The sequence below is a fragment of the Balaenoptera ricei genome, chromosome X, assembly GCF_028023285.1.
Source record: "Balaenoptera ricei isolate mBalRic1 chromosome X, mBalRic1.hap2, whole genome shotgun sequence".
Lineage (NCBI taxonomy): Eukaryota > Metazoa > Chordata > Mammalia > Artiodactyla > Balaenopteridae > Balaenoptera > Balaenoptera ricei.
Genome location: NC_082660.1, coordinates 104,156,998 through 104,175,807, shown reverse-complemented (window position 1 = coordinate 104,175,807; position 18,810 = coordinate 104,156,998). Strand labels below are relative to the sequence as shown.

Sequence of the window (18,810 nt, the reverse complement as noted above, 5' to 3'; positions counted from 1 at the left end):
CCATATATGACAAACCCACAGCTGATATCATACTCAAGGGTGAAAAGCTGAAAGCATTCCCTCTAAGATCAGGAACAAGACAAGAATTCCCACTCTATCCACTTTTAATCAACATAGTTTTGGAAGTCCTAGCCACAGCAATCAGAGAAGAAAAAAGAAACAAAAGGAATCAAAATTGGAAAGAAAGTAAAACTGTCACTGTTTGCAGATGACATGATACTACACATAGAAAATCCTAAAGATGCTACCAGACAAGTACTAGAGCTCATCAATGAAACTGGAAAAGTTGCAAGATACAAAATTAATATACAGAAATCTGCTGCATTTCTATGCACTAACAACGAACTATCAGAAAGAGAAACTGATGAAACAATCCCATTTACCATCGCATCCAAAAGAATAAAATACCTAGGAATAAACCTACCTAAGGAGGCAAAAGACCTGTACTCTGAAAAATATAAGATGCTGATGAAAGACCACACAAACAGATAGAAAGGTATACAGTGCTTTTGGATTGGAAGAATCAATATTGTTAAAATGACTATACCACCCAAGGCAATCTATAGATTCAAAGCAATCCCTATCAAATTACCAATGGCATTTTTCACAGAACTGGAACAAAAGAATTTTTTAAATTTTTTATGGAACCACAAAAGACCACAAATAGCCAAAACAATCTTGAGAAAGAACAGAGCTGGAGAAATCACGCTCCCTGACTTCAGACTATACTACAAAGCTACAGTAATCAAAACAGTATGGTACTGGCACAAAAATAGAACTATAGATCAATGGAACAGAACAGAAATCCCAGAAACAAACTCAAGCACTTATGGTCAATTCATCTCCTGCAAAGGAGGCAAGAATATACAATGGCGAAAAGACTATCTCTGCAATAAGTGGTGCTGGGAAAACTGGACAGCTACATGTAAAAAATGAAATTAGAACATTCTCTAATACCACATACAAAAATAAACTCAAAATGGATTAAAGACCTAAATGTAAGACCACATACTATAAAACTCCTAGAGGAAAGCATAGGCAGAACAGTCTTTGACATAAATCACAGCAATATTTTTTTGGATCCATTTCCTAGATTAATGGAAACAAGAGCAAAAATAAACAAATGGGGTCTAATGAAACTTAAAAGCTTTTGCAAAGCAAAGGAAACCATAAATAAAACAAAAAGAAAACCTACGGAATGGGAGAAAATATTTGCAAACAATGCAACTGACAAGGGCTTAATTTCCAAAATATATAAACCACTCATACAGCTCAATAGCAATAAAACAAACAACCCTATCAAAAAATGGGCAGAAGATCTAAGTAGACACTTCTCCAAAGATGACGTACAGATGGTCAACAGGCATATGAAAAGATGCTCAGCATCACTAATTATTAGAGAAATGCAAATCAAAACTACAATGAGATATCACCTCACTCCAGTCAGAATGGCCATCATCAAAAAGTCTACAAATAATAAATGCTGGAGAGGGTGTAGAGAAAGGGGAACCCTCCTACACTGTTCGTGGGAATGTAAATTGGTGCAGCCACTGTGGAGAACAATATGGAGGTTCCTAAAAAGCTAAAATAGAGTCACCTTATGATCCAGCAATCCTACTCCTGGGCATATATATGGACAAAACTATAATTCAAATAGATACATGCACCCCAGTGTTCATTGCAGCACTATTTACAATAGCCAAGACATGGAAGCAACCTAAGTGTCCACTGACAGATGGATGGATAAAGAAGATGTGGTACATATATACAGTGGAATATTACTCAGCCATTAAAAAGAATGAAATAATGCCATTTGCGGCAACATGGATGGACCTGGAGATTATCAGACTAAGTAAGTCAGAGAAAGATAAACATATGATATCACTTGTATGTGGAATCTAAAAGAATGATACAAATGAACTTATTTACAAAACAGAAATAGATTCACAGACATAAACAACAAATTTATGGTTACCAAAGGGGAAAGGGCAAGAGGGATAAATTGGGAATTTGGGATTAACAGATACACACTCTTATATATAAAATAGGTAAACAATAAGGACCTACTGTATAGCACATGGAACTATAGCCAATATCTTGTAACAACCTATATTGGAAAATTATCTGAAAAAGAATATATGTGTGTGTGTGTGTATTACTGAATCACTTGCTGTATACCTGAATCATTGTAAATCAACTATACTTCAATTTTTAAATATTAAATTATTAAAAATTTATGCCAGATATAAGGATTAAAAAAAGTGAGAATATTAAAAGCAGCAATGGAAAAGCAACAAATAACATAAAAGGGAACTCCCATAAGGCTGTCAGCTGATTTTTCAGCAGGAACTCAGCAGGCCAGAAGGGAGTGTCATGATATATTTAAAGTGATGAAAGGGAAAAACCTACGACCAAGAATACTCATCCAGCAAGGCTCTCATTCAGATTTGATGAAGAAATCAAAAGCTTTACAGATAAGCAAAAGCTAAAAGAATTCAGCACCACCAAACCAGCTTTACAATAAATGTTAAAGGAATTGTCTAGGTGAAAAAGAAAAGGCCATAACTAGAAACAAGAAAATTACAAAATGAAAAAGTTCACTGGTAAAGGCAAACATACAGTAAAGGCAGGAAATCATGCACACAAAAACCTAGTATGGAGGATAAAAGACAAAAGTAGTAAAATCATCTGTATCCACAATAAGCAGTTAAGGGATACACAAAGCAATTAGATGTATGATTGTATTGTATTTTACATACAATTAGGTGTATGTAAAATATGATGTCAAAAACAGTCATCATGAGGGGAGGAGAGTACAAATGCAGGGTATCTAAAATGCATTTGAAATCAAGAGCTCAGCAGCTTAAAACAATAATATTAATATGTATTTATAGACTGCTATACAAAAACCTCATGGTAATTGTAAACCAAAACTCTATAATAGACGTACACACAAAAAAGAAAAACAAATCCAAACGTAATACTAAAGATAGTTATCAGATCACCAGAGAACAAAAGAAGAAAGGGGGAAAAAAGACCTATAAAAACAAATCCAAAACAATTAACAAAATGACAATAGGAACATACATATCGATAATTGCCTTATATGTAAACGCCAACCAAAGACATAGACTGGCTGACTGGATATTAAAAACAAGACCCGTATATATGCTGCCTACAAGAGTCTCACTTCAGATCTAGAGACACGTACATTCTGAAAATGAGGGGATAGAAGAAGTTATTCCACGCAAATGGAAACCAATTAAGTAAGTACTTGCAAGTATACGTTTTGTGTGTACATAAACCCGGCTGGGGTATTAAGTCAGAGGTTATCTGGTGCTCCTTTTACTTCTGTTTGGGAGACTCCAGTATAGTACTCAATTTAAAGTTGTTTTTTTGCTGGGATAAAATCACTTTTGAAAACTGTGTGGTGGGTAGATGGGCTGTTGGTAAGATTAACTCTTCTAGGTGTCACGCCAGAGTCGTTTCAGCTCTTTCACATGTCTCAGTTTCTCTCCCCAGCAGCCTAAAACCACCATGGGCACTCAGTGTCTTCCAACTGAGCAAAATCTTCCCAGTGTCTTTCAACTGGAGAACCCCTAAGTATCTTTCAACCGAGCAAAATTTCAGTATCTTTCAACTGATAAGTCTGGTTCCTTTTTAACACACCACCAAAAACTCAGGGTCATCAACCAAGATGGGTGATCCAAGACCAAGAGAAAGTCACCCAAATTTGTGTGGACTTGCTGGGGAGGAGGATGGGCACAAGGTGCCCTTGTTGGTACCAAGGCTCCAGATCCTCCTAGAATTCAGGCAAAAGAGAGATGTCTGCTCTGGGTTCTCTCATGGTCACCAAAACTGTCAACTGAAATAAAAAATGCAGAACATGAAAGCTGTGAGTTTCAATTTTATTCAGGGATTTACTGAAGACTAGAGCCCAGGAGACAGCCTCTCAGATAGCTCTTAGGAACTGCTGTGAAGTGGTAGGGGGGGCACCAGGATATATATGAATTTCGGGCGCTGGGGAATACATGTAGTCAAGTATATATCTTGGTAAAAGATTACCACTAATCACAAAAACAGATCTCTCAAGTTAATGATTTTGGTGCTAATCTATGTATGGGAAGATGCAAGAATCTGGGGTCATTAAAATTCTTCCTGAGATATGCATCTTAACTATCTAGGGGCCCATATATCCAAAACACAGATACTTCATCCTGTTTTTCATCCTGAATTCCTTTCAGGGTATGCTGAATGTCAGGGTCTGCAGCAGCTAATGACTTGATCCTTGTAGAATTGGATGCGGGGAAACATTCTTTGTTTTACAATACATAGACATACATACACATAAAGACAGATGCAAGCAGAGATCTTACAGCTTTTGTTAAAAAATTTTTAGCCATGAGAAATGTATGATCATGTAAAATTCACTAGTTCATGAAAGAATAGTTGGATCGAAATTGTGTTTCTCGCAGATGGAATAAGTTAAGTTTACCTGCTCAGATGGCTAAAGCTTTTTACTAGTACTCAATATTTGTGAAGAAGACTTTTTTAAAATAAATTTTATTTACTTATTTATTTATTGGCTGCATCGGGTCTTCGTTGCGGTGCGCGGGCTTCTCGTTGCGGGGGCTTCTCTTGTTGCGGAGCACGGGCTCTAGGCGCGCGGGCTTCGGTAGTTGTAGCACGCGGGCTCAGTAGTCGTGGCTCTCAGGCTCCAGAGCGCAGGCTCAGTAGCTGTGGCACACGGACTTTGTTGCTCCGCCGCATGTGGGATCTTCCTGGACCAGGGCTCGAACCCGTGTCCCCTGAATTGGCAGGCGGATTCTTAACCACTGCACCACCAGGGAAGTCCCTCAAATACACTTCTTAAATGAATGATCTTGTCTAATTGGAATGTACCACATAGTGACCACTGTGATTCTAGATGGTCTTAGTAAGATTTTGCCATTTTTGTAGATATCGACAGCTTCTGGGACCACAGTTCTTAGACACAGAATTAGCAGGTGTGCCACAAGGTGGTGTGCTTAATTCTTTGAAACTTGAGGATCCCATTTCTTTAGCTAAGTCTTGTGTCTCTCAGAGCGAAATTAATACCTAAGAGGAATGTGCCACTGGGTTGGGGATTTTGTGGTGTTTTACAGCATACCTGTTTGCATAGAACTCTTCTTGAGGTTGGCGGGTAAGGTTAGAGTTAGGTGGCAAGCACTCTAACAGCTTTTAAGTGCTTGACCTGTACCCACCAATTTTGTGGCTGTGGCTTCTGAGATTCCTGTTAGCGATAGATCTATTATTCCTTTCATGAGAAGATTTCTTTACAGTAGCAGACATCCTAATGGTTTTTAATAGTCTGACTTGTGCCTACTTAGATTTTGATGTGCAATTGGTCAAAACAGTCTAATTTCTTGTCTTAATTTGTTCCCCCAAGTCCCTCTCTGGTTTATGCTGTGGACTTACCTTGAGGCTTTGTGACTCCCCTAACAGCTGCCATCTTGCTTTCTTAGATTGAAGAGTACCCATTATTTTCCCCTGTCGAAGTAATCCTCCCTAATTCAATGAGACTCACTGTTTCTGGCTGCCTGTGCCCAGTTCTTGAGACCTATGAGGACCTCCTGAAGGCAGCTTACCTTGTAGATGAAGCTGGCAACAAACTCAAATGTTGTGGTGCAGTAAGTCTCACCCAGAACAATCTGGAGTCTTTCACATCCCAATTTTCCACTCAGAAGGATGAGGACAAACAAACTCAAAGAGCTCAGAACACAAAATAAGCAGGGATAAACCCAAGAGAAGCTTACCAGAGATCCCGGAGAGTGGCTGAAGAGGCAGCAAACCAAAAGGGCTCTGTGGGTAACTTCACCTGTGTTTTGCAGCAGTTCATGGGATCTTCAGTAGCTGTCTTCAGGTCCCAACTCATTGCCAAAACCGTCAGTTGACAAAACAAAACAACTTAGTAATGCGCTTGATGTCCTTTATTTACGGGAAAACAATCCATGGATTGGGGGTGTACAATGCCTCACAAGTAGTGAAGCGCTCTTCCTGAGGGATTTTAGGAAGAGCGAGCTTTAACAGAGTTGGAAGAGGCAGTGCCAAAGCAGGGCATGATTGGCTACGAGGTCGGGGATTTCCTTATAAGGCTAGCAAGTCCTGTTTTCTAAGGTAAATCGCTAAAGCTGAGCTGGAGGATAGTGATTGGTGTATGATAAAATTCCTTGACAGGTGTTTCCTATAAGTGCTGGCTGATTTAGGTTTAGGTTTGTGATGTGGGCCTGGCCACTGGGTTGGGCTTCACTATATGGGTCCTGATATCTGAATCACCTGTATCAATAGGTACAGCAATAGTGTTTGCCATTGCATAACTTCCCCTTTGGCTGGTTAAGAGGGAATCAAGGACTGCATGATTGTCCATAACAATCCTAACTAATGGGTTTAGCCTAGTTTGTCTTTCGAAGTTGAATTTGTGTTACTTATGATTTTTGTTAGGGTCTAAGGCAAGTTTTGGGCCGTGCTTGTCAGTGATATTATCCCTAATGGGGGAATTGCCAGTTACATAGTATGCATGAAAACAGAGTTACTTATATCTTCTGGGAGTTTTGTTTTGTTTTTTAATAAGCTTGGGTGCACTGCATTTTGAAGGTTTCTGGGTCGTATTTTTTCCAGACAAACAGGATCCACAGGAGGGAGGGTAACTCTAAATATGTAAAAGTGTCTCACAATTATCCCGAATACACAGGATAAATCAGTGTGTGGCAGATCGGTGTAAGCCTATCCACATAAAATGGAGTACTCTAGTTGGAAGTAAACTGTACTGGAAGTATAAGTATCATTTATCACAACAGGGGTAAGCCAGTTTGGTGTCCTTCAAGGCAGACAAATTTTTGAGTGGAACTACATAGTTCAGCAAAGCAGGGTGTTTTCTGAAGAGGATGAACTGACTGTCGTGGTCAAGAAAGCCTCAATATTGTTGTCTACTCCTGATTGGCAGGTCTCGCTGATGGTATTATAATAACCTTAGCAAAAGCGTTCTGATAATGTGACGTCAAGGTCCATTTTTATAAGGCTGAAGGTTGGGATTAATGATATGAGGGAAGCTTAAGTGCCAGAAGGGGCCTATAAAAGGGAATCTGTCTTCCGAGATGTTTAAAGGAAGTGATATTAAATTAGTGTCAGCAGGGTCTGGTGGAGGATACTAGATCCAGCAATCAGTTAAATTCAGAGCAGCAGCTATGACTGGGAAAAACATATAGGAGAGTTTTCTTTTCCCTGAAGTGGCAGAAGAGGGCAATAGGGGTTCAAAAATAATAGGATGAAGATAAGGGAGATCACCTAGCGTTCTGGAGGGTGTAAAAGTGTTGTAATAGGTAATATTAGTAGAAGGGCAAAGGGACAGAAAAAGAGTGTTGAAAAATGAGAAAATTAATCTCACTCTGTCATCTTGGGTGGAACCTATCCCCTTCCGAAGACAGCAGCTTTTGTTGTCTCAGGGAGAAGTTGCCCACTTCCGCTGTTAGTGGCTTCTGGAAGATTCCTAACAATCCTCAGTCTAAGGTCTTCTGATGAAATAGATGTCCAGTAGTGTGGGAGGAAGTGATGTGTATCTTTTAAGTTAAACATTTTACATACTGAAAAAAAATCTAAGTATCAATACCTCAGAGCTTTACTGATATATCAGTTGTTAATAGTACCAACAAGAAAGTTTTCACTAAGGGTCAATGGAAGTTTTATTTCTGTTTATTTCAGAAGACCAAACCTCCAGGTGGCAGATCACACGGAGGATGTTTAGGTGCATATTTTGAAGATGTACCTTACACCCACTGGTCATAAAGTTGGAGATATTTTATAAATCTCCTGGAATATTCAGTCACATTAGCTTGTAATAGAGTAGAACTTGGGATTGGAAGTGAAATTCCCAAATGCATGAGGCAGTTTTTTATTAACACATAAGGAGGAAACTTGTGGATCCTTGAGTGGTTTATCATCATCGGGCTAATGGCAGTACTTTGGGCCTGGGAAGTCTGAGGGTTTTTGAGAGCTTTAATAATTAAAATTTTAGAATTCTGTTAATTTTCTTTATTTTTTTCTGAGTTTGAATATGGTATGTACAGAGGGATTTCTGAGTAAAATGTAATATTTTAAAGGATTTAAAAATGGCAGTACCAGCAAAATGTGTGTCCCTGTTACTGGAGAGATACCTTGGGATTTCCCATATCAGGAGTGGGAAACCATTTCACTCAGCTCTCCAGCAAGGAGAGGCCTCAACCCACCCTAAGAATACACGACAATAACCAGAACACACTCATTGCCCATTTGGAGATGTTTAAGGGGACCTCGAGGCTCTGGTTCCTATTTCCTACCTTTACAGACTTTCAGGATTTGTGAGATTACAGGTAGGACATGCCTCAGCAATACCTCTTACCATTTCCCCACTACTGTTTGTTCAGTGCTGTGGCCAAACCATCTCTGCTATTAAGGGTGATACCATGAAGTGTTTTTGCTAAAATCTGTTCTTATCATGGTTATCTTAGATAATGGCAAAGCATCTCAAGGTCTTTTAAGTCACCATTTATTTTATAGAGGTTCCTAGAGGGGTCAGGAAATCTGCTTCTAAACCATGAGGATATCATGGAATTAACCTAAAATCACATATTTACTATCAGTATGAAATATCCTCCTTTATATTTTGTCAGTTAGTCTGAGCAAGGGCAATTAAGTTAGCTATCAGAACTGATTTAATTTCTATGAGAAGCTTATATTTCAAGGGGACATTTAAATCTGTAATATCATACCCTATTTAGCAATTTTTTAGTTTTACTTTTCCTGTTTGAACCATTAACAAATACAACGAAATCATAGTTATTTAAGAGTCTCTAGAAGGTCTGTCCAGGGCATAGATAATCTCCTAAAAGGTATAAGCAACCATGGGGGTTTTCTGTTTCAGGTGAAGGAAGGAGCGTGACTGGCTTTGGAGTATTGCAATATTTCTTAGGTGACCAGCTGAAAAGTGGTGAGTGCTTTTCTTCCATAGAAGAGTGTATACAGCATGAGAGCCATTAAGTTTACTGAAGACCTTAGAACTAAGCTTAATGAAGTTTTTACATATTTTGCTGTTGCTGTTACAGCTTGCAAAGTGGATATGTTTTGGTTATTGGATCTAAGCAATAGGCCTTTCATGAGTCCTATGTAACTGAGTCAGTACCCCAAGTGCCTGTCCACAAATATTTTGAACAAAAAAGAAAAATGGTTTGTGAATCCAGAATCCTGGAAAAATGTTTGGAAGAGAGTCATTGCATCAGTCTTTGTGCTTAAATGTATGTTTCTTTTAACTTGAAATGTATTCAATCATTGAAAGATATAATTACCATATTTAATTATGCGTAACTAACATAGGAAGATAAACTCTTAATTTGTTAAGTTTATCACCATTATTTTTACAGTTTGGACTTAATTAAAAGGTAGAAAAATTTATTCTTATTGTTCTTTCTTGTATAGAATTGAGAAGCAAATCTTCATATTCCCTAGTGGCCATTTCAGGAAACCCAAAGATAGTTTAGGCATAAAAGACATTTTAATAATTTTATTATTCTGAATTTGGAGCCTAGATTTGGGAGAGGCAAAATCAAAGCTAGCTGTCAGAGGAGACAAGGTGTAAGTCATAAATATCTAAAGACATGAAATATTTATAATCAACCCTGTAAAACTACACTAGATTATACCAAGGCTAAAGCTGTATTGGGGGAAAAAAGACAGCAGCAGGGCCTCATATAAGCCAGTAGAGGAGGATGTTTGTTCATTTCTGAGACTTGGACGACATTCATATTTTGTCTGTATTCAGACATGATTACACAGTGGTCTTGGTTTTGTCTCACTTCGTCACCATCATAGAGGGGCCTTGTCAGACGTTGGTGTGTGAATTTCTCTATGCTCACAGGAGAACAGGCTGAGCCTTGAGTGCCAGGCCAACTTCCATATGCCAGGGGCTGTTTTCCTCTTTCTCATCAGTGACATAGACTCTGAGAGGACTGTCTTATCTATATTTTAAGTGTCAACTGTCAAGCCTTACAAGGAGCCCCTTCCATGAAATCTGAGTGTAGCAGTTTTGAAATAAGATTTTGAAACCCGGGAGTAAGTATGGGTCAAACCTGGCCCTCAAGAAGAAGCCTGCAGGGTTTTAAAAAACTCATCTGGGCCCCTTTATCTCCAGCCAAATTTGTAAGAAATAAATCAGCAGCTAAAGTATCACTTTGCGTTGGGGATTTTGCTGACCACCACGACCCCAACCCACACACATTTTGTTTACTCCCATCCAAATTTACCATTTTGGACTTTGTGCTCCTAATACAAACTTCCATAGACACTTTACTTAGTGATAAGTGTTTATGTCCTGGATCCGCAACTATACAGCTCAAGCAAAAGAACGTCTCTCATTCATCTTATTCAGGCCTTAGACAAAAAAGCCTGAAATTAAGCAGGTGCTCAATATTGTTTAATCGATTAGTGAATTATTAATGAAAAACATTTTAACAGAAGACTCAACATAAAATGTAACTTTGAAAACTTCTCTATCCACAGGAAGTATGTTGAGTAAAAAGCAACAAAAGAGGAAGACTGAAGTCCTAAGTTCTTCCCTGGGGACATTTCACAAAGTGGACAAAATCTGATCAATTCCTTAGGAGTCGCTGCAAGTTCCTTTACCTGGTTTTTAATTTTTTAAAAAAATTTATTTATTTATTTTTGGCTGCATTGGGTCTTCGTTGCTGCGCGTGGGCTCTCTCCAGTTGTGGCGAGTGGGGTCTACTCTTCGTTGCCATGCATGGGCTTCTCATTGCAGGTGGCTTGTCTTGCTGTGGAGCACAGGCTCCAGGCGCACAGGCTTCAGTAATTGTGGCTCGCGGGCTCAGTAGTTGTGGCTCATGGGCTCTAGAGCGCAGGCTCAGTAGCCGTGGCACACGGGCCTAGCTGCTCTGTGGCATGTGGGATCCTCCCAGACCAGGGATAGAACCTGTGTCCCCTGCATTGGCAGGCAGACTCTCAGCCACTGCACCAGCAGGGAAGCCCCAATGGTTTTGTTTTAAAGCCTTTCACCAATACTATTTGTTTCCCAGTAAGTCGTTGTCATCTTCCATCTTGTTGATCCTTAAAACACATCTTCCCATGAAGTGTTTCTGGGAAGGTATATGAAGGACAGAGGACCACTTCCCATTAAATTCGAAATGATTTGTTTTTATCTTTAAGAACATTTAATAGGGGATCTACCCTCTTAACAAATTTTTGAAGATGACATGATTGTCTATGTAGAAAATCCCAAAGAACTTACCCCAAAACTCAAAATAGAATGAAATACTTAGGTATAAACTTTAAAAACTGTACAGACTCTGTATACAAAGAAATTTTAAATGCTGATTAAAGAAATCAGAGAAGACCTAAATAAATGAGATACACTATATTCATGGATTGGAAGAGTTATAATAAAGATGTCAGTTCTCCCCCAAATTGATCTATAGATTTCACACAATTCCCAGCAAAATTCCAGCAAAAAAATTTTTTTGTAGACATAGAAAAGCTTATTCTAAAATGTGTGTGGAGGGACTTCCCTGGCGATCCAGTGGCTAAGACCCTGCACTCCCAATGCAGGGGGCCTGGGTTCAATCTTGGGTCAGGGAACTATATCCCACATGCTGCAACTAAGAGTTCACATGGGGCTTCCCTGGTGGTGCAGCGGTTGAGGGTCTGCCTGCCAATGCAGGGGACGCGGGTTCGGGCCCTGGTCTGGGAGGATCCCACATGCCGCGGAGCGGCTGGGCCCGTGAGCCACGATTACTGAGCCTGCGCGTCTGGAGCCTGTGCTCCGCGACGGGAGGGGCCGTGGTGGTGAGAGGTCCGCGCGCCGCGATAAGGAGTGGCCCCCGCTTGCCGCAACTGGGGAAAGCCCTCGCACAGAAACGAAGACCCAACACAGCCGTAAATAAATAAATAAATAAATAAATAAATAAAGAAGACCTTATTTTAAAAAAAAAAAAAGAGTTCACATGCCGCAACTAAAGATCCCGTGTGCTGCAACTAGGACCCGGCATAGCCAAATAAATAAATAAATTAATTAAAAAAAGATTTTTAAAAAGAGAATAAAAAATAAAATAAAATGTGTGTGGAAAAGCAAAGGACCTAGGATGGCTAAAACAATTTTGAAAAAGAAAAATAAAAGTGGGAGGAATCACTTGACTTGATGTTAAGGCTTATTATGCAGCTATAGTCATAAAGACGGTGTGGTATTTATTGGCAAAGGGCTAGATACATAGATCAGTGGAAATTAATAGAGATCCCACAGATAGACCCAAGGGTTAAGGATGAAGGCTGGTGGGTGTGGCTATTAAAGGGGTAGCACTAAGGAGCATTGATTGTGGTGGTTGTTCCATGACTCTACAAGATACAATTGCACAGAGCTATATATATATACACATACACATGCAAATGAGTGCATGTAAAACTGGTGAAATATGAATAAGCTCTATGGATTGTATCAAAGTCAATTTCCGTTTTTTTTTTTTACTCTTTTCCAGTTCCTGTTTTTTATTCTTTAAATTGCAGTAATAACTGACATATAACATTGTGTTTGTTTTAGGTGTACAGCCTAATGATTCAGTATTTGTATATATTGCAAAATAATCACCACAATAAATCTAATTAACATTTGTCACCACACGTAGTTACAAATTGTTTTCTTGTGATGAGAACTTTTAGGATTTACTCTCTTAGCACCTTTCAAATATACAATACAGTGTTATTAACTATAGTCACTGTGCTGTACATTACATCCCCAGGACATGTTTATTTTGTAACTGGAAGTTTGTACCTTTGGACCCCCTTTACCCATTTCACCCACCTGGTGTTTGATATTGTACTATATACATATACACCTCATTTTATTGCACTTCGCAGATAGTGCATTTTTTACAAATTGAGGGTTTGTGGCAACCCTGCATCAAGCAAGTCTATCAGCACCATTTGTCCAACAGCATTTACTCACTTCAGGTCTCTGTGTCACATTTTGGTAGTTCTCATAATATTTCAAACTTTTCCATTATTATTATATTTGTTATGATATCTGATCAATTATGTCACTACCGTGACTTGCTGAAGGCTCAGATGATGGTTAGCGTTTTTTGGCAATAAAGTATTTTTTAATTAAGGTATGTATAGTTTTTTTTAGACATAATGCTGATGCAAACTTAACTGACTACAGTATAGTGTAAACATAACTTTTATATGTACTGGGAAACCAAAAAGTTCACTTTATTGCGGGGGTCTGGAACTGAACCCACAATCTCTCCAAGGTATGGCTTTATTGCTATATAGGACATTATTACTGGGTGAAACTGGATGAAGGGTGCATGGGACCACTTGTTCACTTTTTGACACTTCCTCTTAACTTATAGTCATTTCAAAATAAAAATATTAAGTGACCCCCTCCCCCAAAAAAGCCATGTCACTTATTCAACTGTACCCACCTAAAACAGATGCTACAAACTCATACCATAAGCTCATTTATACCAGGTTTTGTAAATATTATTTTGTCTAAATGGCAAATAATTTTTTTTCCTTCTTTTTACAATCAAATTCAGATGTGGGTCATCCTACTACAAAACTGGCCTAAACTCTTAACAAATGTCAACGGCACAAAAGACGAAAAAAAGCAACAGATTGTTCCTGTCTTACATTTTAAAGGCAGAACTTGACAATCAAATGCAATGTGTAAATTTTTATTGTATCCTGGATTAAAGAGAACATCTTTAAAGATACTTTTGCATATAACAAACCCACAGGTATCATCATTCTCAGTGGTCAAAAGCTGAAAGCATTCCCTCTAAGGAACAAGGCAAGGATTCCATTGTCACCACTTTTATTCAACATAGCTTTGGAAGTTCTAGCCACGGCAATCAGAGAAGAAAAAGAAATAAAGGGAATCCAAATTGGAAAAGAAGAAGTAAAACTGTCACTGTTTGCAGATGACATGATACTATACAAAAGAAAATCCTAAAGATGCTACCAGAAAACTACTAGAGCTCATCAATTAATTCGGTAAAGTTGCAGGATACAAAATTAATACACAGAAATCTCTTGCATTCTTATACACTAACAATGAAAGATCAGAAAGAGAAATTAAGGAAACAATCCCATTTACCATCATATCAAAAAGAATAAAATACCTAGGAATAAACCTACCTAAGGCGGCAAAAGACCTGTAGTCTGAACAATATAAGATGCTGATGAAAGAAACTGAAGACCACACAAACAGATGGAAAGATATACTGTGTTCTTGGACTGGAAGAATCAATATTGTTAAAATGACTATACTGCCCAAGGCAGTCTATAGATTCAAGGCAATCCCTATGAAATTACCAACAGCATTTTTCACAGAACTGGAACATAAAATTTTTAAAATTTTGTATGGAAACAAAAAAGACCTTGAGTAGCCAAAACAATCTTGAGAAAGAAGAACAGAGCTGGAGGATTCACACTCCCTGACTTCAGACTATACTACAAAGCTACAGTAATCAAAACAGTATGGTACTGGCACAAAAGCAGAAATATAGATCAACAGAACAGGACAGAAAGCCCAGAAATAAACTCACGCTATGAACCTAAAATTGCTCTAAAAATGAAGTCTACAGGAATTCCCTGGCTGTAAAAAAAAAAAAAAGAAAAAAAAGAAAGTCTACTAAAAAAGGCAATTCTTTGTTGGTTTCATTACTTTTTGAGAATCAGCATTCGCTTTTTATGTTCATTGGTTAATTATAGGTTTTAAGTTGGATATTTACCTCCTTTGCCCATTTTTCTAAAGGAACTTTCTCTTTCATAGATTTGTTAGTCCTTTTAATTGATTAGTGATTTTAGCCCTTTATTTGGAGGAAAGAAGAAATGGTGTGTTCAGGCCAATTGCTTTATGTGAACACTTAACAGACCAAAGGTGCATTCCTACAGACTGTGGGCCTTGTACAGTGAACCACCCAAGAAACCAGCTCTTTTTTTGAATAAAGGGCAAGATGGAGTAAGCCTTTTCTCTTGCTTCAAAGGCATTTCAAGGCATTTTGGACATAGTTACTTACAGAGAAGAACTTTTGTACTTGGAAGGAAACAATGTAGATAAGCATAGGAAATATAAGGTAGAAGACAGGTCATAAGATACAGTCTCATCCTATCTCATCAGTTACCCTGGCATATGTTTGCAGAAGACTTGTCTTTTATTTATTCATAAAAGGTGTCCTTATATTAAGAAAATCCATGATATGGGCACCATAGACCAAATGTTTGGGTCTCCTCCAAAATTCATATATTGAAACCTAATCTCCCAGTGTGATGGTATTAGGAGGTGGGGCCTTAAATTATAAGGATGGAGTCATGAATGGGATTAGTGCCCTTATTAAAGAGACTCCAGAGAGCTTCCTTGCCCCTGCCACCATGTGAGGTTACAGCTAAAAGACAGCCATCTATGAACTAGGAAGTGGGCCTTCAGCAGACAGTGAATCTGCCAGTGCCTTGATCTTGGACTTCCAGACTGCCTAACTGTGAGAAATAAATTTCTGTTATTTATGTCACCCAGTCTATGAATGGACTAACACATGGGACTAAACTTTTTTCCTTGGTCACCTATATTTTGACTTTGTTTATTATATTTATTTATTTATTGCAAAAGCAGAATTGTCACATTTATCATTCTTTCATTTTACGTCTCTGGGGTTTGTATCATACTAAGAGAGGTCTTTCTTATTCTTAGACTATAAATACAAAATATTTTATAGTATCACCATGCACTTCCTCAAAGTACATTTCATATTACTCATTCACACAAAACCTTGAAATGGTACCATAAACAACAGGTTGTCAACTAGGGATGATTTTGCTCCCACCATGGAACATCTGGCCAGGTCTGGAGACATATTTGATCTACACACTGGGCGTGTGCTACTGACATCTGTGGGTAGAGGCCAGGGATAGAGCTAAACCCCTGCAATGCACAGGACAGCTCCCTCCCACCTCCAACGAAGAATTATCCAGCTCAAAATGTCCATATAGTGATGAGGTTGAGAAAACCTAACATAAGCCATCTCTCTTCCCTGGCTGTTCTGATACCCACTGTTTCGATCTTCTGTATAAAATCAAACATTGAAAAGAGTGAATGAGATGGAAAAGAAAGAAAAAGGGAGAAATTGGATAAGGAAATTTTGGTAAGTTGGAGAAAACCATCTTACCCCACTGATCGTATCCTTAACTCAGTCAGCCCCTGTAATTCAGCTCCAAAAGCTTAAATTTAATAAACATCATTTTATAAAGTACACCAGAAAAAGAGTCAGAATATTGGAGAAAAAAACCTGGCAAACATTACTGGCATACTACTAAGGGACAGAAGCATGAAGAGACTAATTATTATGTAAATGCTTTTATTTGAACTAATACATTGCTACCAGATTACATCACTTTTCAGAGTTAGAGTAACATTGTGATCTTGAAAACTATAGCAAACAGCTTGACAAAGCAAGAGTACATTAAGTCCTACATATATGTTTATTTTTTAGTGACCACATCTCCTTGTCTTAGGTGTAAAATTAGAAAATTTATTATACACTTAGCATACTTGGCCTACCGTATCCTGCCTAAATTCTGAGCCCACTCTCTCCTCAAAAGTGTCATATTCAACAGCATTTTAAATCTAAAGAGAGAGTTTGATGATACAGGTTTTAAAACAAATAAGCATATATTGAACCAAGTGTTTTAAGACAAAATATGTCAAATGTTTACAGCTTTGGTGTGAGAGGGAAGATGGAAATTCAAGGTACATTTTTCTTCTACCTATAATGTATGTTTTTTACTTACTTGAAGACCCCTTAAAAAAAGTAGCAAAATCAGCAGTCTTATTTAATGTAATCAAAATATTCTTAAATGTACAAAAAAGGATCATGTAGAAAGAATACTGTAAAAAGATACTGATTTTTAAGAATAAAAGAATATGAAAAGCTTCTATTACATTCTACACAGCCAGTTACTTCCGTAAATTTTCAGTACTAGAGAGATAAGCAAAGGATACTCATATCCAAATACCCTCTGACCACAGTTCTTGAATAAGAACTAGCATACTGAATGAAAAGCAGAATTATTGTCTAATAATAGTCATATCCAATCATCTAAGCAAGTCCCAGGAGGTGGACATTCTAAGAGGGAAACAGATACAGAGAGAAATACGTACAGCAATGGGAAACGTCAAGGGCAGCGATCTAGGAGGAGCGAGTAAATGATCTGGCTATGAGCACATTTCAGGTGGGCCTGACAAATCCACCCTGACTAAGGGAAAGAGGAGTTGCTGTTATTAAAACTCTTTCCCCTGAGGGCTCCCATGATGAGCTTAGTCTTGTTAAAAGTCCTTTAAGTAACCAACGGTTCCTTAAGCCATGAGCACTTCACCTGGAAATTGCTGACCTGCTAATCATGCACTTGGGAGCAAGGTTGTTTTTATTCAAATTGGTTATTTTACACTCTCTTCATTCCCCTGCCCATCAAGCATGCAAACACGGTCATGACCATCTTGGGCTTTACTTCCACAAGGTCTTCCGGGAGAGCGTACACCCTGGCTCCAATTCTTCTAGCCATTGACACTGCGTACCTATTTTTGGAAGAAACAAAAATTAAGGTGAAATTCTGGTCAGTCAAGGGCACAACATGAGACATCTATTTCCTCTTACATAATCATTTATCTGGGACACAAAACTTCTATAGCGGAAGTTCAAATCAGAATGATTTCATTTTTCGTTATTTTGTTTTCTGTTTTATTTTGTTTGTGAGGTCACTCATAAGTGACACCAGATTTTTAAGCTCTACTATTTGGGGCTGATAATATTTATTCACTCCTTTTCTACAATATAAAATGAGAAATAATTTTGGAGCACTGATTTGATATGAAAAAAATATTTTTCTAGAATATATATATAATTACCCAGATTGATACTCTCGTTGAGCATGTAATAAGATAATAGTAACTCTCATGAGATCTTAGAGACTTGGGGTGGAAAAAATTATGCCAGATGCAAAGTACAAGTTGGTAGATGCAGTGAATACTTCCAAATATTCAAGGGAGGGGAGAGAGTCTACATGGTACATGGCCAGAGTGGCCGAAGCAAGGAATGGGAAGTGTAGAGAAAGGAAGGGAGAAAAGAACTGACGTGTCCAGCTGGGGAAATTTGCAGGCGCTCTCCTCAATTAATACACAAGGCATTTCTAGGTGTTCTGTAACAGGAATCTTTAAAGATGATCAAGCATCTGGAAAAAGAAGCCTCAGGAGTTCTCTATAAATTATGGATATTAAATCTTTATCATATTACACTACAAATATTTTTTTAAGGAGGGCAGAAATGACGTGCTTAACCACGAAGTTTTGCAGTAATGTTTCTTAGCTATCCTGTGAAGCCCTGCTGGGGGCTGATTTTCAGTGTGTACTGGGAAACTTTTCATGGGTTACCCGTGAAACCAGATCACAGTCTAGGTCTTTGGAGAAGGGAAGAGACAGGTGGAAAAGACCTTCTCAATACTGTTGAAATGCAGGAAACTTTCAAGGCACAGTTCCACTTGAGGGTTTAGCATCCTACCCACTTAAGGGACCAAGATAATAAACTCAACATACATAGTAAAGTGGTCTATGCACAGTAAGAGAGACATCACTAGATAATGTGTGTTAAAAGAGTGTGACAGAAGAATACTCTTATCAAAGGCATGGTTATTCTTAGCTCATCTTTCCCTTGTGAGTTTGCAGCTAAGTTGCATTAAAACATA

The 18,810-nt window shown here is 38.2% G+C and overlaps 1 protein-coding gene across 6 annotated transcripts in view; it reads right to left on the bottom strand.

The window, feature by feature from the left end:
* Positions 1-16,413: 16,413 nt before the first annotated feature.
* Positions 16,414-18,810, bottom strand: part of PLS3 (plastin 3) — a 90,372-nt gene continuing 87,975 nt past the window's right edge. For all 6 annotated transcript variants that reach the window (XM_059909960.1, XM_059909962.1, XM_059909965.1 and 3 more), the window contains one exon: positions 16,414-17,647. In XM_059909960.1, coding sequence (XP_059765943.1) covers positions 17,515-17,647 — 133 coding nt within the window. In that variant the 3' untranslated portion in view covers positions 16,414-17,514. The remainder of the gene's footprint in view (positions 17,648-18,810) is intronic.